The following is a 26,268-nucleotide window of genomic DNA, read 5'->3' as shown; positions in this document are numbered from 1 at the left end:
GTGCGATGTGGAGGAGGGATTAGCTTTGTGGGACATTCACTTTTGGGCCACATGGATCTACCCTTAATTGGCTCCACCTTAAAAGAATAAGCCTTTTCCATGTCTCTAGAAAATACACCTTGTGAACCCATTTGTAAATGTCAAGCTCAGCCTATGGGTCTTTACTCATCTCATTCAGAGTTGCAATTGCATGTCTGCATGGAATTCCAACTAATTCCCATTTTCTGCAAGTGCATGTTTTGTTCCTAACATCAACCACATGTTGATCCTGCAAAGCTCCTGTGACTTGATACTTGTCTCCCCCATTCCACCTAGCAATGTATTGTGAAGCAATTGTTTTTCTTGCAGCTAGGATGTCTGTTGCTGTGGGTGTTAGTGGACCTTTAGCCTTTTTCATTTCCTTCATGACATTGCATATCCTCTTCATTAGATACTCCCTTATGAATTCTAAACATCCAATGACAGGTTTATCCCTTCCTTTCTCTATCTTCCCATTAAACACTTCACACATGTTTGATATCAACACATCAGAAACTGCTCTTCCTGTGTGTAAATTACAATTAAAAAACATTTAATACAATTCACATACAAGTAAAACAGTTCACTAAGTGAAAGACATAAGGACCAAATTGGAATATATAGATTTACCTGAAAAATGACTCCTTGCCTAATGTTTAGGAGGAATTTGCTTCAACTATTCACATGCCTCCTTATCAGACTGACTAAACTCCTTCATCAAATGTTCAAACTCAGGAATGGTGGTAGCTGATGCACACCTCCATAAGTGGTCCCTGTACTCTGTTTGCCTCCATCTTTTCCTCATATTGTCATGAATATGTCTGATACAATATCTATGCTCAGCATTGGGAAAAATTTGCTCAACTGCAGTATGTAAACCCTACAAAAATTAATTTTCAATCATTAGAATTAACTTACAACCACACTTTAAATGACCAAATGTATAAAAACTACTTCCAACTTTACCTTTTGGATGTCACTTATGAAAGTAAAATTTGAGTTTCTTCCAAGGTCCAAGTCATCCCCCAGGTTATCTAAAAACCATTTCCAGCTTTCTGTGTTTTCAGACTCAACAATCCCATATGCTAATGGGTAAATTCCATTATTGGAATCAAGACCAACTGCTGAAAGGACTTGCCCAGGGAATGGTCCTTTCATGAAGGCACCATCAAAACCTAATAAGTCCCTAAGGCATGCCTTGAACCCTTTTTTCAGTGGACCCAAGCACACATAAATTCTTCTAAACTGCCTAGTTGGGGAATCAGGGTTAGGCTCAAAACATACATCTATTTTCACTGTGGTGTCTGGGTTGGTGGCTTGAAGTTCGAGAACATAGTCCCTCAACAGTTCATACTGCTTTGTGTAGTCACTAGTTATATGCTTTCTTGCCTTATCCTTTGCCCTGAACACCTTGTCCATACTAACACCCACTTGGTAGGTCTTTTGAAAGTGATCTTGTATAGCTCTCAAAGGTATATATGGATTCGCCTCAACTTGATCAAAGATTTTCTTGCTGATTAAAGAAGCAGTACAAGCCCTGAGTTTCCTTGTTTGCAAACATGTGTGAGTTTGGTTTAAGGTCCTTATAAACCAGTCGGATTCAGGATTTGACCTAGATGCATGAATGTACCAACCACATGTTACTTTTTGTCTTTCATTCTTTACCCTTTCTTTTTGAAGTGGTAGCTTGACTACCCACTTGGCCTTTATTGGTGACAGGTACAACACCTCTACACTGTGCCCTAAGCCTTACATTGTCATTTTTTTTAAAGAAAAGATTCCTTCTTGATTCTAGTGCATGCAGATCAATTGCCTCCTTTAATTCTTTTTTACTATTAAATTTATCTCCAACTGAAAAGATTGTTTATGTACTACCCCAAGACTGCACCTTTTTTCTTTTCTCAAATTCTTGATAAGAGCTCTTCTCTCTCTGTCTTGGTCGGATCCTTCATCCAAAGATTCAAATTCCTCATTGTTAATCACTTCCATATCTTCAGGTTCATGCCCATGAACAACATTTATACAATAACCTTCCACATCACTTTCAACATTGAGAGTGAAGTCTCCGATGTCCACATCCACATCCTGTATATTGTTGTCAACATCCATTATGTCATCCATATGATCTTCATCTTATATTTCTCTCTCATCTTCTTCATACTCTGGATCACTATTTTCAGATTCATCATACTCTTCAAAATTTGGATCACTTTCTTGAGATTCATCATCCTCTTCATACTCTTGATTACCCTCTTCAGATTCTCCATCCCCTTCATACTCTGCATTATCATCATCACTCCCAATCAAATTTTCCATAAGGTTATCAAATAACTCATTCAATTGTTTATCAGCATTATTAACAGGGGGGGTGTTGTAGCCTTCTTCATCAAAAGTTGATGCCTCTTGAACAAAATTTGCAGCCTCCCTAACACCATCCATCTCATCAATATGAACACAAGTTGCTGCCTCCTGAACATTAGTTGAACCATCCAGATCATCATTCTTTTCCTTTGAAATGTGAACAACCTCATCAATATAATCTAAATTAAGCCTCTTGCTACAAGAACTTTCACCTATTTTGGAATTCCCAACCCTACCCCTTCTATACTCTGGTGAGAAACTATCATTCTTACTCCCAAAAAGAATCAGAGACATGAACTCACCAATAGGCTCACCATTACCATGGTTCACATTTTTCATTGGAGAATCTGCATGAACTTGACCCTCAACTTCAGCCCCTTGATCATCATTTTCTGGTAATTCCTCAATGACAACTTTACCCTTTACATTTGGTGACATGAAGTAAGTCAATAAATTTGTCTTTCCATGCTCTGTGTACACCTCAATCAGCTTGTTATGTGCAATGTATTTAGAAAGGTTGATCACATCCTGATCATTCCCTAAAGCTCTAAGACCAAATTGAAAGTCACCATTGGGTATCCTAAAATGGTAGTATATAACTGGGGATTCATCAGCGAATTCAAAATTCCGTGGGTCTGGGTAACCTAGGTCAAGCATTATGGCATCAAGTTCATGCACAGAAAACTCATCAATGTCCAGATAATCAACATAACGCACTTCACCTCCAATGTACTTTATATCAGGTAATTTAGTAAATTTCCCACCGTGATGAAGCTTAATACTAAACCATGTGGGTGCACCAGCTAAAAATCAAAATTATACATATTAACAAAGTTAAAATTTTGCATTTTTTTGTTCTAAATCAATAAGAAAATGCAAAGTATAAAAGTTAAAGAAAACAGAGCAGCTTACCATATACAGTTGATACATCAACAACTTCGTGTTTTGGTCTGATATGTCACATTACGAACACCATTTCGTATTAAACGTATGCCCTTATATGTGTAGTGTCGATTATCTTGTTTGGATAAGCAACGAGGGTTTTTTGCAGGTTCAATGGAGCAGAAGCAAGAAGGAGGGAGTTGGGGAGTTGACGAGTGTTGGGGAAAGTAAATGAGGGGTAAATGTCAATTAATCCAAAAAAACGTTTATGCAAAAATGGTCTCTGACATATGAAATGACGAAATTACCCTCACGTGTGAGGCACGTGAGGGGGCTTAACAGTTCCAACTTAACGGGAGTTAAGTCAGGGACCAAAACCACATAGAAACCACTCCAAAAGGACTATGGTTCCAAAAAACTCGTGGTTTGGACTAAAACCCCAAAATTTTGCATACCACATGGACCATTTTTGCAATTTTGTCATATATATAAGAAAAAAATGTATTTCAAGTTTATATTTTGGATCTCGAACTGAAATTTGAAGATCAGAAAAAAAAAAAATTAACTTCAGAATTTTCAAAAACAAGTTTCAAAGAATTAATTTTATCATTTAGAAAGTATTAGCAACGTAACTTATTAGTCGTTTGTCTTCATATGTATTGATATTTTTTATCATCAAAGTATTTCAATGTGTTTTATTTTATGTAAAAAAAAGTTATGAATTCTAATGAATAATTGTGGATGTTTGAGATAAAAGTTTATCTTTTTACAAAAACTTAAACAAATATAGTAAATAAAAAAATTTATAAGACATGAGAGCTTGAAATTAAACGGTAATAATAAATACTTCACACCATACATTTTAGGTATAAATAAAGAGACTTCCTGAAGAAAAAAGTTGAAAAAAAAAAAGACGAACTCTGAATTTTGAGTCAAGAATAAAGTAATCGGGAGAAAATAACACTTAAAAAAATAGTAATCTTTAAAAAAAACTCATTAAAAGAGTGATATATAATAGATTTTGATATAAAGCAACGTAACTAACTAATACATTTGTCTTGGGTGTGAAACATTTACGACATGTACAATGGTTATAAAAGTATGTCATCATGGTAATATAATAAAAAGGTTTGTGATAAAAATTAAATCTTGTTTTAAATATGTTTATTCCCCGTGCAACACTATTTCACGAGTATAATCTTTTTGATTTTCCGTAAAACTTCTCACCATGCAATAACAAGTTAATATCGTTACTCCTTAATAACTCTCAAAACAACACATTTTGATATTTTGGTATGACTGAGGGGTTGGATATTCTATCAATGTGAAAGATGTATGGTCTTTGGATCATATACCAATTATGATGACATATGCTCGATGCTTACTATCAAAACTCATTTTGAAATGCTTACTGATAACGTATCTCTTGGCACACACCAAGGAACACCGGATAATACTCTAGATAAGACACCTTTGGTGCGCACCAAGGAACACCGGACCATCGGGTTGTCCGGATCTCTCTTAGTAACAGCTGACAAACGGCTAAGCTCGGCGCCGACGGTCATTCGCTTCGTACTAGCAAGATTGCGTGAGTCACTATTGTCCAACAGACAATCCCCTTGCGACAGAAGACAATTGTCCTAAGCGACAACGGTAATGCTCGGAGCATTAATACATGAGCCGATCCTAAGCTCTCACACAGAGAAGAGCACGATCATCCAATCACTGCATATGTAACGTCCCACCAATATCAAGGTATAAAATTTCATTTTTAATACAATCAAAGCACCAATTATCTTTTACTTAAAAATTTAAAAGTATATCATAATAAAGTAGTTATCAGAGTACAATCCCCAAATCACTAAGTTGCGGAAAACTTGGGTGTATGTGATGCGATCAAGTCAGGCCTTTCCCTTTCGAACCGGAAGTACCTGAGACCACAAACAACAACTATAATCACAAAGTTTAGTAAGTTTCCCAAAATACCACATACCATACATATCAAACATATCATACACATCATACATGCAATGAAGGTGATATGTGCCAACCATACTCATACTATTATGCCACGAGCCGTACCATAGTCTTTCCTTGTCAAGTTAGGGGCCAAACACCCTAGGTCTCACAAACAAGTGCTAGGAGCCACCTCCTGGTCTTCCATACAAGCATCACAAAGACAACTAGCATACACTCTACAACTATCTATCTAATTAACTGCCATGGTCCAAACCATGGTCTCACATTTGGATTTGCCAGGATCCACCTTCAGGTCTTTAATACAGATGCCAAGGGCCACCCCTGGTCTTCCAATAACATAAGCAAATGGGCCAACATTGGTGCCTTCGACCCATAATACAGTGAGGAGACTCACCCCATATAGCTAAAACCCATGGATAAATCTCTAACTGCAAAACCACTAAAAATCTTCGTGCTATCAATGACAAATAACATCAAATTAATAATTCGGTCCCGACTCGTATTAAGAGTCTAAATTAGGGTAAAAGATATTTTTACCCTTCCTCTAACTTATCCAAAGCCAAGGCCCAATCTAATTGTCCAAAAGCCCAAAATCCAAAATAACCATCTGAAGCCCAAAATATGGCCCAAATTTCCAAATTAGGCCCAAAATAATCAGCGTACTGCTTAAAGGGCTTGTACGTGCAACATACATGCTTGTATGCCCCTGCGTACTCACCAATAGCCAATTTTCCCATTTTAGCTCTTAATTGATTATGACCACGACCCAAGCTCATATTTGAATTTCTTAAGGTGGTTAATCACATAAAGTTGCCAACTTTAGGTGCATGCATGGCTTAATAAAGCTCTTAAAGCTCAAAAGAACTTAATAGATGACTTAATGCATGCATGAGACCAAAAGCACCATAAAGCTTTCACCTTTAAGCTAAAGAAACTCATAATATGCCTAGATCTAAAAGGATAAACCCCACAAATGACTTAACTTATCAAACCACCCAAAAAGGTACCAAAAGCATAAAAACCAAGACATGAAGAGATCTAATCAAACAATGATCAAGGTTGGGACTTTATACCTCAAAAGTCACCAAAAGGTGGAGCTAATTCTGGATCTCCAAGCTTCCTTCCAATGAATGAATCTTCAAGCTTCTTCTTTCCCCTCAAGGTGCACAAAATCCCCCACAAGTCCTCACAAGAGCTCAAAAGCACCACCCAATGGCCAAGGAACGAATTAGGGTTTTTAAGATGTTGAAGGTGGCTAAGAAATGATCAAAAAAGGCTAACATATGGCTTATATAGGGTGCAACATCTCAAAACTAGGGTTTCATTAAACCCTCTTACGCCCAACGTAATCCTCGTACGCCCAACGTATGAGGCCTCGATCCCACGATCAATCCCTCTTAGTACGCTAAGTGTACACCAGTGCACGCCCCACATACTGAATTTTGCACCAGTATGCCCTGCGTACCTCCTATGTATGCCCCACGTACTAGGGTTATCCTTAAACCCTATAACCCTCTGAATGTTATAACTTCTTTAGTATAAATCCGATTTCGAAGATCCTTATATCCATGAAAAGGTAATGAGAAGCTCCACGCTTTTATCAACTCATACTTGCCTTAAAATTTTCCAAACAAAAATCCAATTTCCATAAAAGCCCAAGGAAAAAATCTTGGTACTAGTGCTCCCCAATGCAAAAAGCTTGATGAAGCCTTTATCAAGAAGTTCATGTAGTTGGCTAAAGAGCTCTTGCATCTCCAATGGTGCCAATCTATAAGGAGAGTTTGATACAGGGGTTGCTCCTGAAATTAGATCAATCCTAAATTTTACTTGACTTGTAGGTGGTAATCACGATATATCCTCAGAGAATACATCAAGGTAGTCGCACACCCGAGTTACTTCATTGATCTCTTTCGTCTTGTCTCTCTTATCGACAACATGGGCTAGAAAGGTGTAATACTTCTTCTGTAGGTATTTCTTGTCCTTCAGACAAGAAATGATCCTAAGGTTCTTACTAGGCTTGTCTCCGTAGACAATTAAGGATTCTCTGCTTTGAAAGGAAAGACACATTGCTTTCTTGAAGCATAAGATTTCAGCGTGATGAAGGTATAACCAATCCATGCCCATTATGAGGTTGAAGCTTCCAATAACCATTGGCATGATATCGATGAGAAATGTGTGATTACTTAACTCTATAATGAAATTCTCTAGTACTTCATGGGTGCTACATATTTGGCCATTGGCCATTTCTACTATATGGGTTTTAATTTCCTAAACTCAGAGGGTGATATAAATGCTAGGAAGAAGATTGTAAACCCAACATATCATCTTTAACATCACCATCTTATTGAAGGCGTTCGGAATCAACATATGGATACTGCAATCATTCATCCACAGTACTTCGTACCGAAAGTCAGTGATTAGGAGACGAATCCTGGAGTGAATTGTTTATAGATAAACCCCGATTTTACCCACATAAGAGGGCGGAATCATAGAAACAGGAGCTGGAAAATCTACACCTTCCTCTGACAAGAAACCATAAATCTGATGCAAGGCTTCAAAATTGATGGTGGAAGGAACAATTCCGGGAACTGCAACCATGGTTTACTATCAACAACGAGAAAGGATAAAAGATTGAATAAACACCAAGATAAGTTCAAACACGCAAGAAATAAGGATGACAATAGGATGTTATATAAGGTGAAAATCGTAGAGGCAAGAAGTTCAAAACAACGCCATAATGTCATAACTAACATTGTGAAAACTGGTCACGTCACCATAAAGATCGAAGTATCTACAAAACCCTAAGTCAACATGTGTAAAGCAGTTATTCTAGAACATCATAGATAATCTATGACAAACAATACACATATTGTACTAGGGGACTTGATAGCATACCCCTCGGTGCACACCAAGGAACACCAGATAATATTTCAAACAAGAATTTGTGGCAGCTGTCAGGTTGCCTAGATCTCTCTCAGTAATAGTTGGAGAGCGGCCATGCTCCACGCCCATAGAAGTTCACTATCAAGACCATGTGATTCACTACTGTCTAATGGACAACCGCCTTTCAAAAAGGCAACCTCCCCATGGGAAAAAGGTAATGCTTAGATCATTACCACCTGAGCCAATCCCAAGCTCTGACACATATAAGAGTATGATCATCTAATCAATGCATTTGATCCTTTTCGTATCTGACGCATTTGTCTACCATACAAACTAGCTGTAAGACCCAACTATAAATGGTCTCCCCTGTCCACCAGAAAAGCAAAGATCTCTCTCTCTCTCTCTCTCTCTCTCACTATACAATCTCTCTCAAGTCCCTTACTTAACCCTTAGAGCGTTTTTCCTGGGATCATCCCCTGAAGAACAACTAATAGCCTCTTTTCTATTGTGGTCTTGCAGATCTCTACCGCAGGAATCTAATTAAAGTCAACCTGGAGATTTGAGTCACATCACTTACCATAAAAACTCATTGTCAATTTCAACATATTTATAAGACAAAATTACATAAATGGTTTTTGTTGTTTATCAAATGTCACAACTTTAGTCTCTATTATTTTTTGTATGCACATGGTCTTTATTATTTCTAAAACATGCATGGTTGGTCCCAGAACAACATGAAATGACTCTTTTGCCCTTTTCAATTTATTTCATCTTTTTTTTTTCTACTTATTTCAATTATAATAATTAAAAAAGAAAACAAATATTACCACTTACCCATCCTTTTTCTCTCTCTTCTTCCACCGTCTACCACCATTGATCACCTTTATTCCCATAACCAAAGTTCAATTTTGTTCCTTAACATATCAAATAAAATTTACAAAGACATACATAATTTTGGATGTGTTGAAATCTATCAAAAGTTTGACTCCAATAACGCCGAACAAAAGTAAAAACCCCAAAACTAACAACAAGCCATTGAAATTTGATGAACAAAATTACTAAACAGACAATTAAAAGACATCCAAATTCCAAGTTCTTGTAAAAATAGATTAAACATTTTGAAATCAAAAAATATTCTTTATCTCCAATCAGTTTAACTACAATAGCATCCAACAAAAAGAAAACCCCAAAACTGACAACAAACCATTGATATTTGATGAACGAAATCACTAAACAAAACAAACATACCTAAAATCAAGATTCCTAAGGGCATCTCCAACCCTACACTAAAAATGTCACTTTTACACTATAAGTTACACTATAATGCTCCAACCTACATTATACCTAACACTACAGATAGTGTTTGATTTTAGTGTAACACTAAATATAGTGATGAATAAAGAACAATATACCTAAAATATTTTTTTTGGTGTTAAATATAGTGTGATGGCCGGTTGGAGGAATTTAGTATTTACACTATCTTTTACACTATAATTATAGGTATAATGTAAAAAATAGTGTTAAGGGTTGGAGATGGTCAAGGGAAATAGATCAAACTTTTTTATTATAAACTCGGAAGATCGTCTTGATCTATTGGGCAATAATAAAGGAAGAATGGGTGAACTGAATGGTGGCGGAACTGAAATAGATAACCTAGTGGGTCTTTTTCTCTTCAAAATCTCCGAAGAATTAGAAGAATAAGAAATGGGTCCATCTTTGTTGGAAGCTTTGATAAGTCTAATGGTAGGAAAAAATGGTTCAATAAGTCAAAACTTGAACTTCGATCAATAATGGTGTCGGTGGCTGCATAGAAGAAGGAGGGTGGTGTTGGTAGCGGGGAAGAAAGGACGACATTGGTGCCAATGGTTTTCTGAAGTCGAAATTTGAACATAGATTCATAATGTTGTTAGTGACTACGTGGAAGAATAAGGTCAACATCGGTGGAAAGGAAGGAAGGACAATCCTTGAGGTTGTTATCGATTTCTTAGGGCTACTAAAAATGTACAAAATTGCCTGAGAAGTCGACGTTGAGACTAATTTCATTTTCATCCTTGCTGCTCTCCTATATTCTATGTGCTCTAAGGGGAGGGTGTTGCAAACAAAATCATTTTCATAAGAGATTGAACCGCTTGGGGAATCGATTCAGAAGAGATTGAGGGGAAGATACTCAACTTCATTCTTGACTTCTTAGGGTTGAATCTTGATTGAAGGGGCGATCCTTGACTACGTGGTATGTTCTCTGACGACCTTATTTACCCCCGTTCATACTTGTGTGAAGGGGGCTGAGAGTTCTTTTTACTTTTGGATTTCACACGATTGCATCAAAATCAATTCAAAACTAACTAAGGGTAGTTGCTTTTCATGGATGAAGTGGAATAGGGAAGGGAAATATGAAGATGGGAACCCATCGAAAAGGAAGGGTTTCGATTGGGGTGTATTTAGTTTCTTTTTTGTATTCAAAGTAAATTTACATAAAAGAAAAGGGAAAATGAATTAGAAAAGGGTATAATAGTAGTTCGGATCAAAATTGCAACAAAATGAAACCATGAGGATCAAACATGCAAGGTTTAGAAACCATATGGACCTTGTTCGTAAAAAAACCAGAAAGGACTGAAGTTGTGACGTTTGATAACCACAATGACCATTTATGTAATTTTAGCTATTTACAATCTCATTGACAATCGGAGATCTGATTCTTTTTAGTCGATTAATTTGGTCCTTCATGTTAGAAATAAAAGGTCTCAAATACATTCTTCCCTTTCACGAGTAGTCCCTTTTCGGTTCAATAATGTAAATCAGGTTGATTAACTTGTTATTGAAAAACATGTTCTTCATCTTGTTCATCATTTCATACGTTTCAAGGTTCTTATAAAACTTCTAGAGGTCATAGGTCATGCTTGAAAGTATAAGGAATACATCTTCTTCTTGGAGAAAACTAGGACATCATCGTAATTTAACTGTTTTGTGAATTAGGTTAGTGATATAAGTGAGGGACGAACCACATATGAAAACACATCATTAATGATTTTTTCACATAGGATGACACGTTAGCAAAATCTCAAGAAACCAATCATAAGGATTGAATGTATATAGAAACATTAAAAACTAAATACAAACTAAGCACTATATTAACGTACTAAGTGTTTTCCTGACTTAACCTAAAATAATCGGTTATAATAATTGAAATTGAATAATAAACAACAAATTCAATGATTTATTTTGTTAAAAAAAAAAAAAAAAAAAAAAAAAAGATAAATATACCTGAAAACTATATCATTTCCCCCCTTTCCCCTTCCCTCTTCCCCACCCCTGCGTACACAAAAAAAAAAAATGAAAATGAAAATAAAAATAAAGGTTAAAAAGTCAAGTTAAATCCTATGACCTTTATTCCTTTAATATAAGTTGTACTATCTTTAGTTCGGCTGGTCATCATCGTGTCACATTTAGTCGGTGACATTAATGTTAAAGATTTTAAATTAATAAACATTAGTTTTAAATATCGTTAACCCTGAAAATAATAATTAATAAAGAAAATCATTTACCGGTACTAATATACAACAATAAAATTTAATGATACCAAAACTCGATGTCAATATTCCATATAATTTTTTGAAACCGATAAATATATTAAAACAAGCACCGTCGGGAAGAAACAAAGCAAAGTACATAATCAAGAAAAAGGATTTCGAACAATTACATACAAGCAAAAGGGCACACATACCACTCAACCCATTTGTAATTACAAATCACCCTACGGTATTTTATCCATGTGAAGACATGAGACTTTATGATATCTGCCAGTTTAGTCGGGGTAGTACGAAGGTTTTTGAATACTCGATCACATCTTGCCTTCCATATCCACCATAATGTTCCGTAAACGATACTTTATTAGATTCTTTCTCTTCCTTTGACAGTTTTCCCAGTCTCTAGCATACTCAATTATCTCAAGAACTGTCATGAATTGAGGTGTTGGTATGTTGCACCTATGAAAAATCCAATCCCAAACCAAGGCAACAAATAAGCATCTGATGAGAATGTGACATATAGCTTCGATCTCCGATACTAAGTAGGTACAAGTAGAAGGATAGTGTGTAAACCCCTCTTTGCAAGCTCACTTAATGATATTCAATATAACTATTGATGGAATCTTATGACGCAAATATATACATTATAAACGGGTATTGGGTTGGTGTAAACAGATTCGGGTCATAAATTTGTAGGCATATCTAACCTTTTCATTTTTCGTTGGAAACATTAGTGTCATTTAGGTCCAGATTAGGAGTTATTCAAAAACAAAAAAGAAAAAAACAATCCTTTTATGTATTCGAATTAGGTACCAGTTAACTAAACAATTTAATTAAAATTTGAATTTAAAGATTACAAAGTTGAATATGTTTGTAACATGGAACTCGTATGGTTCAAATTTCTCGAGCAATAGCATCAACTATCAAAGTCCCAATCAACTCAAGTAGTAAAATTTATAAAAGCAAACATATTAGTAGCTTTTTGGCTTAGTAGTATTAGGTGTTGAAATGATGTCATGGTAGAGGGTTCAACTCTCATGTTGGACAAGATATATTGATTTAAGAATATGATTATATATCGGTGTTTAAGTTTGTCGTTCTAAAAACAAAATACACATAAACTAAAGTACAAAAATCTAATTACCAAACAAAAAAAAAAAAAAAAATTTACAAATGGATATCATGGACAATCAAGAATGCCAATTCCAATAGAACTTTTCCACTTTCTCAACTCCTCTTAATATCTTTTCTTTTCTTTTAAGAATAGCATCAAGCGTAGAACGGTCATAAGGCTGGGGCATTGTACATGGTGCTACATCACTTGTACCGTTCTTCACCAACGATTCCATCATGAAGTCTATACTAAGCCCTTGGGCACTACAAGCTATGCTCTCAGAACATAGCTCGACTGCCCGAGGTGGAACCTTTGGCTTATACTTCAAAAGCTTTGCATACTCATTCAACAGATGAAACATGTAATCGTAAACATTGTCCATTGTCAAATCTTCTTGTATAAATTTACTTCCCGCTTTCCTTATCAACTCAACCTGAATATATAAAAGTAAAACTCACATGATATTAGATTTGTTAGTGTTTGACATTAGCTAGATTGGTCACAGGTCCCATCTACATATATATATCTTGGAGTCTACATGCATACCTTATGCTCGTTACTGTTTCCCCAAGCAACTGCAAACTTTATCGACATGCATTTGTTGTCATTGCGTATCGGCCAATAATGGCGCATAGGCATTAACCCCCTTGAGAAAAAGTCGTAGTATTGCGGCTTCACATATAGGGTTACAGAATCACAAGCCATAATGTATTTTTCACTAACTGACCAAGCTGACCCCTCGATATAAATCTTGTACCTATATATTTCAATAATAAATAAATAAGATAAGCTTCTATTATTAACGCATATCATATTGTGTGTCATAAACAAGTATTTCTGTACCTATGATTGCATTGCTTAGTGAGGCTTGAATTTTTGAACCCTTGCTTTACTTCTGAAGGCCAGTCCTGTAAAACAAACTAACGATTAAACTTGATTTTGACTATTTATTTGACCATACCACATGACGTCGTCGTATCAACTATCAAGTAATCAATTCTTAAAATTTGGATATTTTAACTTTGACTTTTGATAAGTCAAACAGTATGAATATGATATATCATATACCTGGATGTAGATGCGAGCATTCCATTCGTGTTCAGCGGAAACGTTACATTTAAGAAGTTCCATCCGTTTTCCGGCAACGAAAGGATTACCTTTCCAATACGCAAAACGATCGCGATCTTTCCATGGAGTTCTCTGGTTTGCTGAAACTATGTCTCTCGATAAGCGTTCCCATGGCCTTACATTCGTTTCAGGCCTAAAAAAGGAAGAAAAACCTTTAAGATACATGCATGATACATATTCATATAAGAATTTGTACGCATGAATCAGATTATTACCATCCCCAGAACGACCAATCGGGAAAGACAATGTCGAAAGTGTTGTTATCGCCACAGAATCGAAAGAGAGGTGGTGGGCTGATTGAATTGGGTCCGGGAGTGTAATCGGTAGACCGGATGACCGGCCAGTCAACACAGTCAAACATGAGGTCTAGATCAGGAATTTTGCCCGGGAACCTTCGTAACAACTGTAGGATCCCCCATAGAGTGAAAGTATCTCGACTTTGAAAACCCTTTTCGTAAACCTCAACGTAAGCCCTTCCGTTTATAATCACTAATCTGAAGTTGGCTGTTCTGTTGGCTCTTTCCACCATCTCTAGCGTGATTCCGGTGGATATCCATGGCCGGAGATCTTCGTAAATCCACCGAAAGTAATCAGGGCACGTTTTCGGCGCCGGCGATAGGCGGGGAGGTTGATATGTAGACTTGAATTGTTTTGGGTAGTAATTTGTTGGGCATGTTGTCGTCATGGGGCCATTGAAACAGTTTAGCCCGAATTCTTTTAAATGATTAGGTATCGATTTGGTGATCTAAAGTGTCAAAAAGATTTTGATGTTATTATAACCTGTAACACATGCTATGCATTAATAAGTGTGCGAAATGGAAGAGATTAGACTTACAGTGAGGGTAGAATTCGAATCGTCAAGGAATATGTATAGAATATAAAATACGCAAACGAGTGTGAAGATAGAGAAGAGTGATTGGGAAGTTCTTGCCACCAAATTCTTCCGAGCAAACGCCCTCCACATTGCCTCTCTTCTTCAACTGTTGGTAAATCTGTTAACTTTTCAAGAGAAAAGGTCAAAAATATAGCCGACGAATTGGTGTTCTTGAGGTAGAATTATTAAGATGTTGAAGAGTATCGAATAGAAATGGTCAAATTAATGGTCGTTGAGGTAAAAAGATTTGTTTTTTTCTCTTGATTTCATCAACATCTGTCCCTGTCTTCTAAATTTCCTTCTGGGTATGAGAATCGTAAAAATGTTGGTAAATTTGAAGACGAAAGGTCAAGATGGGGTGAAAAGCTGGAGTTTTTGAGGAAAAACGACGGTTTCTTTTTCCTTTTTTCCTGGGGATGATGATTATAAAGAGCGATTGATTGATCCATATGGGAGTAATTGTTTTGATTTTCAGTTGCAAACTTGCAATAATTAGGGGAAAAAAGAAGATATGAAAAATGAAGAAAAGGGATCCCAAGAGAGGAGGCAGCATGAGGTTCGGTGTATGCAGGGTTGTGCGCCATAACTTCTCCTGGTCGTACTGTGCATCTGTTCTACAGCAATCGCTGGACTGGGAGGTACTCCTATCATTTAGGATCCAAATTCTGTCTTATTTATTTACTTTATTTTTTAAAGCTAAGTAGTTAACCTATCTTGTCAAACATTTTGTAGAACAACCTTTTCAATTTTGTGATATTCGCCTATTTGATAATGGCAAGTATCATCTAAATGAAGGTAAAACAGTAAAATATGATAGATTTTTGTTAGAGGAAATTATAGTTTTGGTCAATAGGGTTACATCAATATACAACTTTGGTCGTAATTTTGTAAATTTGACATCATGAAGGCAAATGGATGGGTTCAGGGTGTTTGGCGAAAAAACTTATTATTGATTAGCTTATTGACTTATAAGCTAATAAATCAGAAAGAGTTATCTTATGAAAAATGATTTATTAGCGGTTTGCTACAGTTATCAATTATTTTTATCAAAACACATTTTTAGCATATAATGATGTGGAATAACTAATAAATTGTTTTGTCAAACACCCCTTAGTCGTATAGCTCGTTATCGTCCATTAAAATTTCGTTAAACGTATGTAAAATGACAATTATATAATTATTTTGGTTTTTCTGATATTAATATAGCTAATAAATTGTTTTGTCAAAAAGGCGAAAGCCAGCGGCTTCTCCTATTGACCTTAGTTTTCTGTCTCTTCTGTTTCTACGTTCCAATACCACTCACTCTGTGCCAACACTGGACGACACTCCCTCTTCTCACTCGCCTACAATCAAGATATATTTCTATCTCTCGTACTCTCATCCACCATAAAAAACGTCGGCGACAGTGGTAAATCCGATGATACATAATCGTTGATAGTCTTTTCTGTCTCCCTCCCTCTATCTCACACACATGCACAAAATCGTGTCGACCTAGTTTTGGTACATTTCAGATTTTGATCAAATTTTAGGGTCTTGGTTTCCAGTTTTTGGATTCTAGCTTAATCTAAGTGTAATACTTTGTTTCTGAATTCCAATAGAATTCAATATAAACCGTCGTTTACAAAATTCAAAGTAGAAATATATTACTTTTTAGCCAAATTAATCATCATAAACATGTAGGATACGTTAATACGATTTCGGTAGATATAAAGAGTGCCCGAATCCGACTTCGTATGAAGAAATTATGTTTCTTTGAAGTTTTGCGATTAAACAGACACGGCTACACGCGTCGTAAAATACGAATCATAAATATAATACTTATTAGCATAAAAAATCTGAACGGAAGTCGTAGTAATCATAAAACTGAGAGCATGCATATAGAGAGCGTCTAAATCTTATTTCGCATGTGCAAGTTATGATTTTTAAATGTTTTAGCGCAACAGTATTTGATACAGAAAACGAAATTTAAATTGATTGATTGTTAGGAAAAACAATCTAAAAGAGAGTCGAATATCTCATAGATATAAAGATAGTCAAGAATGGAATTCGTATGGATAAGTTATAATTTTTAAACGGACTTTAACAATTTAAGCTTGTTAAAAATATAGTTTTAAAAATAAAGTGAGAATTAGACGATAAAGTCTAAATGAAAGTTGTAGATATCGTCGATAGATACATGTGGATATAAAGAACGTCGAAGATAGAGCTCATATGAAGAATATATGTTTTTTTGAAAAACTAAAAATACGTGCATGTGCGTCACACCTCGACAAGAAGAGCGACACGCTTTGACACACCACCAACTTGCCAACATGTGTCACCACCCAGGCAACACCACGTTGCACCCTCCGGTACTACCAACAGCTCGGTGTGCTTGGTAGGTATGTGCGTCACGACTCTCCAAAATTTGCCTATAAATCTTGATTCGAAGCCCCATTCATTCCTACACAATTCCCAAACTCTCTCTCTAGTTCTTAGGCACGAAAAGAGGTTTTGTCTTTGAGATTTGTGAGTATTTTAGTTTAGCGAAGCTCTAGAACGTTAGAGGGCTCGGGAATTAGAAGCTCTTAGGTCAGAGTTCTGTTAGTGCAATCTCCCGGTTTTATCTATAAGTTAAGCTACCCTCATATTTTTTGAAGTGTAACTTATATTTATATTCATAGTCGTTGTTAAGAATAAATAAATAAGATTTTTCAGTAATTCTAGTTATAATATTTATTGATCTACTTACGTGAGAGTGTCTAGAATTGTCATATTGGCTTGATTATTGAATTTTTGAAAGGCTATACGCCGAAATGGTCCTGTCTCCCAACTCTCCAGCCCGACTGATCCTTATTTGATAGAACTCTCGGTATTCATTGGGATTAGTGAACGATCTAGTTTCGTTACCAGATCATCATAGAAATTAATAGGTTAAACTATTATAGGTTAATACTCATTAGGCGTGTTGATCACCAGTGGGATCGCCCAGAAAACTGAGAAACTGTCCGACTGAGTTATCTCACTATACCACATAATACTATATATATATATATATATATATATATATATATATATATATATATATATATATATATATATTCATGTATGTTAGGATATAGAGCTAATAGAGTAGAAAGTATAAATGTGCTTGTCTGATCTAAAGTACAGTCTCTGTATGCGTAATTATTATAACATTATACTTAGGTAGGGGTTAATGGTGGAACAGTAACGAGGTCGGGAGCCTATAGGCCCATGTAGATTTATTTAGGGGATGGTGGTGGAACCGTTAAAGAGGTCGAGAACCTATTCCAAGATACACATCTTATTGACAGATCGTAAGTCATTGCTTGTATGTATGCATATGTATTGTAGTATATGGTGTCTTAGGGAACTCATTAAGCCCAACGTTTACCCAATTGATATTAAATGTTTTCAGGTACTCCATCAAGTAATAAGAAGGGCGAAGCTCGACTTTACACACACATTGGCAATAAGATAAATAGATTTTGAATATAAAACATTGGTATTTGTGACAAATCAAGGGAATGTTGTTTTATAAAAATGAAAAAAATTTGTTATGAAAATCGGGATATCACACTAAGTTTAAGTTGCATGTGGTGATATATGGTGGTGGTGGTGGTGAAAAATGATGGTAATATACAGTGGTTGCAATGTTTGCAAGTTGGTGTACAATGGTTTTTAGCTATGTATGGTATGCAGAGACATTGGGAAAGCTTTCAAGTTTAAGGTTTGTAAACTGATGAAGTAAATAAATCCCCGTGATTTGTTATCCTATACTCGTCGAGTAATAGAATCTAGTGAAAGAGTTGAAAGAAGAAGACCAATGGAGATAGTATTGTACATAAGTTATAAACATAGAATATATTATGAAATATACTTTCAATGTATGAAATGGTGAAAAAATGAAGTAGGGTTAGATTTGAAACATTATTTGCATCATTTTTTACACCATTTTGGTGTAAAAAGATGGAGTTGGGTTGGAGATGGTCTACTTTCTCTATTAGAATTGCTTTGAAAGCAACCATTAAGTGCGTTGGACTGTGGACACGAGGCATTATAGGCTAAGAATTTGATCCGGTTTGAATCTAGTTTTGGGTACGATTTTGGATATGGATTCTCGATAAACGGGTTTACGATATGGGCATCAATATAATTTTTGGGTCTATATTCATGATCCGGTTAGGATCTGATGGATCAGATTATCCGATTTGGTTTGGTTAATATACGGTTTTGATCGGATCCTGATTTTGGATCAAATCGGAACAATACCGGATATTCGACTCTGAGTGCGCCAATATTTTCAATTTTTTGTAACGATACAAGCAAGGTGTAACACCCATACTTTTTATGCTAACAATTATGTAATTTAAAAACATTTTCAGTTGATGGGCCCATTTATAAAATTATGGTCCAAAAATTTTCAATTCATTTACAGATACATTTGTAAAACTTCAATTCAAGTATTACAACTCATACATCTGAAATCTGATATGCATTCATAAAACAAGTATTGAATGCTTTATATATTTCCTCATCCAATGTAATCCTCCAGCACCTTCCTGAGTCTTATGACCAGACTCAACTATCCGCCAAGTTCAACAAGTGTACTCAGCTACCCACCAAGTTAAATAACTATAATCAAATACCTGCCAAGACCTATAACTATACTCAGTTACCCGCCAAATCTAATATTGTTGAATACTGTTAGTAGTTATCCCTTCCAATATAGAGATTGCTAATATTAGAAGTAACCCTCTTGGCAAAACAATGTCTATTGTTGGAATCAACTCTCTCAACCGATATGCTTACCATTGTCATAATGTGATTTATTCTAATGAGATTCCATAAAGGTAAAATGATTGACCACTATTAGAAGTGACCCTTCTAACAGGTGATTGCTAACATATATTGACAACTAACAAAGAATTAATTATCCAGACAAAACCCCAAGGGTTGGGATTTCTATTTCACGACGGGACATACCTTCCTGACGGAACCTCCTTAGTCCCCATATGGTCCCCAAGTAATATTGGTCCCCTGAGTAATTCGACAATTCATGACTAAAATAAACAATTCATATCAAATCATTTCAAACATAACTTTACTAATATGCCATGTATCCTAGAGGGAAAATCCATATGTACTCACCTATCTGGTTAGTGACAACTATATTTAGCTTTGGTCTTTAGGCTTGTGCTGCCTCTCAAACTTTCACATTGTCCAAAACCTATTCATACAAAATACCAAGTTCTACATAACTTGTACCAATTTACTAGGAGCTTAATTATCATATTTACCATAATAATCAATGAAAAATGTTTCTTTGAAAATACTTTTTATGGGACATCCCAAGTTTTTAATGGGACATCACATGTTTCTTATATTAGTTATGACATCCCAAGTTTTTAATAATCAATGAAAAATGTTTCTTCGAAAATACTTTTTATGGGACAAATTTCGTATTTATAATAAATACTATGTTTTAAAATAAGCGTAAAGAAAAGGTCTTTTTGGGCAGAGAAAATGAGGATGTCGCAATTGGTATCAGAGCATTAGTTTTTATGAACTATGAATTATAAGGATTCATATACTTAAACTTAGAATACTAAGTGATGATCGTGAGGTGTGTGCTTATTTTATTTTAGGTAGTATACCTGAATTCACACAAACACTAGCTTACTTTAGGAAAATATGCATATATTGTTGTTATGTGCTAAATGATTTTGTAATATAGTGCGCCTTACGTTACCTACCTAAATTGTTATTAGTTGACTAGATCTAAGCTCTATTGGCGACCTTGATTTGGAAATTTTATGTGTTCATGATTTTAAACGTATAAATTAATGTATTAGAATTGACATATAACTTTTTGGAGTAATAAGGAGGAACATGCATCTAAAAGATAACTAAAATCTTCCCTATCATAATATACTCGCAACCCTGGTACCCTGAACGATTGTTTTGGTATACAGAACATCATGGTGAGAACACGACGTAGACTAGGAAATGGTAACAAAGATCAACATCTGAACCTCGACATGTGATCGAGCGTGCACCAAGAGTTGTGCCAACAGCTGAACCGATCACGATGGCAGGAGTTCAAGCTATATTGCAGGCGATACTAGCTAGGCAAATGGAGGAGACCGGAAAACTAATCCAAGAGAATAAGAGAGAATTACAACACCGATTGTTGAACTAGTTTTGAATGAAGTTCAATCCGAATAGGGAAGCTATAGTATGATTGTCGACAAAGCTAAACAACTAGTGGTTAAGAGGAATCACCCAGAGAGAGGATTCGATATGAGTGAATGCAAGTACAAGGGCTTTACAACTTGAAAACCATCCGAAGATCTAATTGAAGTTATGGATTGAATTTATGAGATGGAGTTAGCCTTCATAGCGTGTGGTTGCAAGGGCACGTTGCAAACTACTTGTGTTGTGCATCGATTTATGGGTGGGGTTGTCTGTTGGTGGAACATGTTAGGAAAGATCATAAGCCATAGTGAGCCATTACAACTGACTTGGGCAGAGTTCTTGGTTCACTTTAAATGCAAGTTTTTGCCACTGAAGAACGGGAACATGTCCATTGATGAGTATACAAATGCCTTCACTGACGAGATGGATTCCGCTTTGCGCCTTGTACCCGACGAGCTAACAAAAGTCGAAAAGTACGCGGAAGGACTACCATGTGTGGCAACCCGTAAAATATGTAACCAACCGTCGTTAGTGTTTAACAATGTCAATCATATCTAATAGGAAAACTATGTGATCGTTCAACATATATAGAAATATATCCGATTTGTGTCCTTAATTACGTCAACAAACAACCTCAGAAATAAGTGCACAAAAACCGTGTCACCGTAACATGATAACATTTTTACAATGTACGCATTTTCGTGATTCTAAAAATATATACTTCGCTAAAATCCGAATTAGTATGGTAGAGATATGAACTTTATGGTAAATAAAAATCTATCGCACACTAAAAGTTGCAACGTCAAAAACTATGAGGAGAACGGTTGACTTTTGGCACAAGTCACCAAAATGAGAAATGTAGTACCATTCAAAGCAAGAATTTTGTGACAAAGAACGCCTAAAACGGAACCCGTATGAGAGAGTTATGATTTTATAAAACCAAAACGGTTATAATATTTAGGCTAAAAATGAAAGTTAGAATTAGCGAAAATGACAAAAAGGAAAGTTGTAGTGTACGTCAAGACCTACATGAATATTAAGAGTCGTTGAAAACGGAGCTCGTATGGGAGAGTTATGCATTTTTAATTTTTAAGGTTTGATTTTTACACTCATGTGCACACGCATGCAGTGCGCAACACACACCTGACGACGTGATTTGTCAGGATACGAATGATGTGACATAAGGAGATGAGGACACATGGAAGCTCCTTGTGTCTTACGTGCACTAGCGTGACGTACAATGTGCAATGTGCACTCCAAAATCGACTATAAATAGTAGGTTCCAACATTTTAATTCCTCACACCTCAAAGCACACCTAACTCTCTCTCTCTCTCTCTCTCTCTCTCTCTCTCTCTCTCTCTCTCTCTCGATTGTCGTGCCACTGATTCTCAAGCACCTCCCGAGTTCAGAACCCACAAATTGTACCCTACATTAGCGGTTTCACATATCAAGAGTAAGTTCACAACCCTACTTTATTGTTTCATATCTTTTATGGAGGGGAATACATGTTACATTACAACTATTTTCATAATTATTACTAACTGTATAACGTTAATGATATAATTATGCTTAGCACATTAGGATAATATTATACCTGGTAGATACCTTGCCCAACTTTTTTGGATAATATTATGCCTAGATGTTACGTTGTCGCGAACACTCAAAAACCATGTATACTCGGTAGTTATGCTAGTAAAATCTTCAGGGAAACATTTTACCTAGTTGTTACGTTGGCAAACTGCCAGGAAACGCTCTTGCCTAGTTGTTACCGTAGCCATCCTTTTGGATAAAGCTTATTACCTGGTGGTTACTCTGCCCAAATACCCAATTACACAAAATACTCTAACTTCATTGTATATACGTAAAATATTATATATATTTATATATAATAAGCATCTCGTATAAACCCAACTAGGAACGACAACACTATACCTAGTTGTTATGTTAGCCAACCTATAGCCACCCTTTGGATAACTTTGTACCTAGTGGCCCAAATACTCGGCTAAACTAAATACTACAACTTATATATATATATATATATATATATATATATATATATATATATATATATATATATATATATATATATGTTTTCAATAAATAACTCGTACAAAGACAACATGGAAAAACAACGTGATCAACTAGGGGAGGCTCCCACAAACAAGTGTTAGATGAGACACGATTCATCACCAAGCTAAATAATCGTTAGCCAGCCCTAACCTATAATTGGTAAATCATAAGCGAGCGGAAAGATATGTATAGATTTATACTAGATTGGCACTAGGGATGTTATTTGGGCTGGAACCGGACCGAACAAAACTGAACTCGAATAACCCGAAAACCGAATAAGGGTAATTGCATGAACCGAAAACTGAAATGATTAACCAATATGGGTTCGGTTCGGTTACTACCCGAATAACATGTACAAGATGATTAAAGACCTAATATAACCGAATAAACTGAATAATAGAATAACAATGTACTTTTATACATCAACATAAAACATTCAAAGACTAACACACAATAACAATTGAAAAAATACCGTTTACATAGTAGATTAATATAATGATAATTAATTATTTCTTACTTGAGTTTTTTTAAGTTGGAGCCCAATTTTCCATGATTAGACTAAGTAAGAATTCGTGAATACTTAAAGACAATAGGAAGGGTCGATTTTTGAAAGTTTGAAACAAGAGGGAGGATCGACAAAAGTGATTTTGAATTTGGAAATAAATAAGAAGATTGGTCGATTTTGAAATGATGAGAACGACCATAGTTTTTTTTTTTTTTTTTTTTTTTTTTTTTTTTTTTTTTTTTTATGAACTACGAGGACAATGGTATGAATCGTGATTTTAATTTCTATCGATCAGAGAAATTGGAGGAGGAATGTTTATTCGGGTCGGGTAGCTCTTATTTGGGTAACCCGAACCGAATAACCCCAGAACCGAATAAGCATAATATAGATACCTGAAACCCAAATCGAATTGCTTATGGCCTAATTCGGTTCGGTTCGGTTAGGGTTTCAGTTCCGTTCGAGTTTTCGGGTCAAATTCTCATCCCTAGCTCAAATGGATCGTGAGGGTAATCTAAAATGATTTTTCTATTATTAGAAACATTACCAATAGTTCATGATCTTCGAAATTTCTTTCAACCCATAAACCCAACATGGCTGTTTCCCCTTACATCTCATATTCACCTAAAGTAGGTAACCTCTCTTAAAATAGCAATCTGTATTAACGTCTACATCAAGACTAGATCTAAACACCGTCTAAAACATGGTTAAATAGTTAAATTTTCGAGTCATTACACAGCGTGTCAAGTATATTTCACATATATTACAACATCATACATCGGAACTGTTTGTGATTATATCTACAACTTTTTATATGGATAGAGACAAGTATCTTGCCTTTTGATTTGTAATAACTCTATAAATAACACACAACCCATCCTCTTCTTGTATCCTCGGTTCCAACAGTAATCGACACAGTACAATTTGATTGTTTCATAGAAAATTTTCAAGGAAATTGTGTTTTAAATAAGAAATGGACATGGTGGTTGTGATGATCAGTGAGTAGTAACTCAGTAATGATGGATGGTGGAAGCATATAACACGAAAAGTAAAAAATTCCGACACAAAAGTGGATTCTCTTTTCGGGTCTGGGCCTCGGGTCGCACACCCACCCCTGCTTTCATTATACACGCTACGCATGCTCTCTCTCTCTCAGACAGACAGACACAATGAAGCACATTAGATGTCTACAAGATTATGAGTATTTATTGAGTGTCTATAGATGCCCACTTTTCCATCTTCTGTTGCATGCTCGTAGCAATGTCTGTAAGTCTATCTACCCCCTCTCTCTCTAGATGTACATGTATGTATAATTATCTGGTTGAAATGATTGGTAATTGCAGATGGTGGAAGTGAGAGTTCCAAACTTGGACTGCCATGGCTGTGCTTCCAAGCTGAAGAGGGCTCTCTTCAAGCTCAAAGGTACACAACACAATCTTTTTTTCGATGGTTATGGAATGAAGCTGGTTCGATTAGCTATAACAGAATGGTGGTGTGGGTGTGGTGTTTTCAGGAGTGGAAGAGATAGAAATAGAAATGGAGATGCAGAAGGTCGTGGTGAAAGGCTACGGCTTGGAAGAAAGAAAGGTGTTGAAAGCCATCAAACGAACAGGGAAAGCAGCCGAACCATGGCCATATCCGGGTTACTCCTCCCATTTCGCTTCTTTTTACAAGTACCCGACCCAAATCGCAAATCAATACTATTACAACAGGAATGAAGCTGCCGGACACAATCTGCACACCTTCTTTCACACCCCTTCGGTTTATTCCGTCGCTGTTGCCTCCGATGAAGCTGTTGCCTCACTTTTTAGTGACGACAATCCTCACGCATGCACCATCATGTGAAAGGGCGCATTTGATTGTATGTTAGTTAATTAATCTAGTTTTGAAGTTGATTATTTTTGTAACTTAAGTTGAGATAAATTAAGTTGATACATTTTGATTGATTGGTTGTTGTACGTCTTTACCAAAAGGGTTTATGTTTATGCTTGGAGTAAATGAAAATGAACGAGCTACTCATACTCCCAGGTCCTATTGAAAGAGAACTTGCATAAGATGGTATAATGGTGTCAGACTCGCTCCCTGTAGAAAAGCTTTATGTTATGTATTTATCGTCTACCGTTTGGTGTAAGTAGTAAAGTAGATCCGTATTGCATTAAACTCTTGACACCTTAGATTGTCATTCTATTATTTGCTTTCTATTAAACTCTTTAAACTTGGGTAATTCTAAACTTGAATTCCAAATGCACCAATTGACCCTTTAATCTATTAGATATCAATTAAACTTTTCGGTTTATCTACTCTCACATCAAACTGTATACTCACGTTAAACTATACATGTGTGGATATCAATGACAGTTATGTTTGGAAAGATAGTCATAGATTAACAAGTAAAAACTATGTCTATATTTAAAGGATATTCACAAAAAAACACTATTCTTATTTACGTTTAATAATTTAGGCACCTCTTTTGGGAAACTATGAAATGACTACAATGTTTGCAATCCGATCAATTACGAGTTACAAATTGCAAACTCGTAACTCGTAATTTAACCATCTTATTTGTGGTCCACATTTTTGTTAAATGTAAACATGGTCGGAAATGAAATATAATTTTGCAAGTCCTATATAAAGCGTTTTATTTGTGTATTACAAAATTATAATAAATTATATATCATGTAATCTTTTTTTTTATCACTGTGGATTTTATAATAACAAATTATTATGCCTTGT

The 26,268-nt window shown here is 35.7% G+C and overlaps 3 protein-coding genes across 4 annotated transcripts; 1 reads left to right on the top strand and 2 right to left on the bottom strand.

Moving 5' to 3' along the window:
• Positions 1-151: 151 nt before the first annotated feature.
• LOC145009368 (uncharacterized) lies at positions 152-2,127 on the bottom strand. The gene is made up of 4 exons (XM_078968077.1): positions 1,907-2,127; positions 985-1,630; positions 724-898; positions 152-543 (listed from the first exon to the last, which is right to left on the bottom strand). Exons 1-4 carry the CDS (start codon positions 2,125-2,127, stop codon positions 152-154), a joined length of 1,434 nt encoding a protein of 477 aa, XP_078824203.1.
• Positions 2,128-12,733: 10,606 nt separating this feature from the next.
• Positions 12,734-15,364, bottom strand: LOC145011258 (uncharacterized). The gene is made up of 6 exons (XM_078969942.1): positions 14,726-15,364; positions 14,106-14,635; positions 13,831-14,023; positions 13,606-13,670; positions 13,309-13,519; positions 12,734-13,195 (listed from the first exon to the last, which is right to left on the bottom strand). The coding sequence occupies exons 1-6, from the start codon at positions 14,852-14,854 to the stop codon at positions 12,839-12,841; spliced, it is 1,485 nt and encodes a 494-aa protein (XP_078826068.1). The 5' UTR covers positions 14,855-15,364; the 3' UTR covers positions 12,734-12,838.
• A 9,321-nt stretch (positions 15,365-24,685) lies between these two features.
• Positions 24,686-25,481, top strand: LOC145011585 (heavy metal-associated isoprenylated plant protein 31-like). 2 transcript variants are annotated; one of them, XM_078970322.1, is made up of 3 exons: positions 24,686-24,797; positions 24,879-24,957; positions 25,049-25,481. In XM_078970322.1, exons 1-3 carry the CDS (start codon positions 24,705-24,707, stop codon positions 25,378-25,380), a joined length of 504 nt encoding a protein of 167 aa, XP_078826448.1. In that variant the 5' UTR covers positions 24,686-24,704; the 3' UTR covers positions 25,381-25,481. The 2 variants fall into 2 exon arrangements, with proteins under 2 accessions (XP_078826448.1, XP_078826449.1); XM_078970323.1 differs by having other exon boundaries at positions 24,699-24,801.
• Positions 25,482-26,268: the final 787 nt, after the last annotated feature.

Source organism: Lactuca saligna, chromosome 8 (assembly GCF_052625555.1).
Source record: "Lactuca saligna cultivar CGN05327 chromosome 8, ASM5262555v1, whole genome shotgun sequence".
NCBI classification, from domain to species: domain Eukaryota; kingdom Viridiplantae; phylum Streptophyta; class Magnoliopsida; order Asterales; family Asteraceae; genus Lactuca; species Lactuca saligna.
The sequence above is the reverse complement of the archived record's forward strand: the minus strand, read 5'-3'. Positions and strand labels throughout refer to the sequence as shown.

Coding starts and splice junctions, on each gene's coding strand:
- LOC145009368 (XM_078968077.1), bottom strand. CDS start 2,127: ATGGATGTTGACAACAATATACAGGATGTGGATGTGGACATCGGAGAC. Junction 1,631..1,906: donor AATTTGAGAAAAGAAAAAAG/GTGCAGTCTTGG, acceptor TCATGCATCTAG/GTCAAATCCTGAATCCGACT. Junction 544..723: donor ACATTTGATGAAGGAGTTTA/GTCAGTCTGATA, acceptor ATTTACACACAG/GAAGAGCAGTTTCTGATGTG.
- LOC145011258 (XM_078969942.1), bottom strand. CDS start 14,854: ATGTGGAGGGCGTTTGCTCGGAAGAATTTGGTGGCAAGAACTTCCCAA. Junction 14,636..14,725: donor ATTCGAATTCTACCCTCACT/GTAAGTCTAATC, acceptor TTGACACTTTAG/ATCACCAAATCGATACCTAA. Junction 13,671..13,830: donor ATGCTCGCATCTACATCCAG/GTATATGATATA, acceptor TTTGTTTTACAG/GACTGGCCTTCAGAAGTAAA.
- LOC145011585 (XM_078970322.1), top strand. CDS start 24,705: ATGAAGCACATTAGATGTCTACAAGATTATGAGTATTTATTGAGTGTC. Junction 24,798..24,878: donor TGTTGCATGCTCGTAGCAAT/GTCTGTAAGTCT, acceptor TGGTAATTGCAG/ATGGTGGAAGTGAGAGTTCC. Junction 24,958..25,048: donor GGCTCTCTTCAAGCTCAAAG/GTACACAACACA, acceptor TGGTGTTTTCAG/GAGTGGAAGAGATAGAAATA.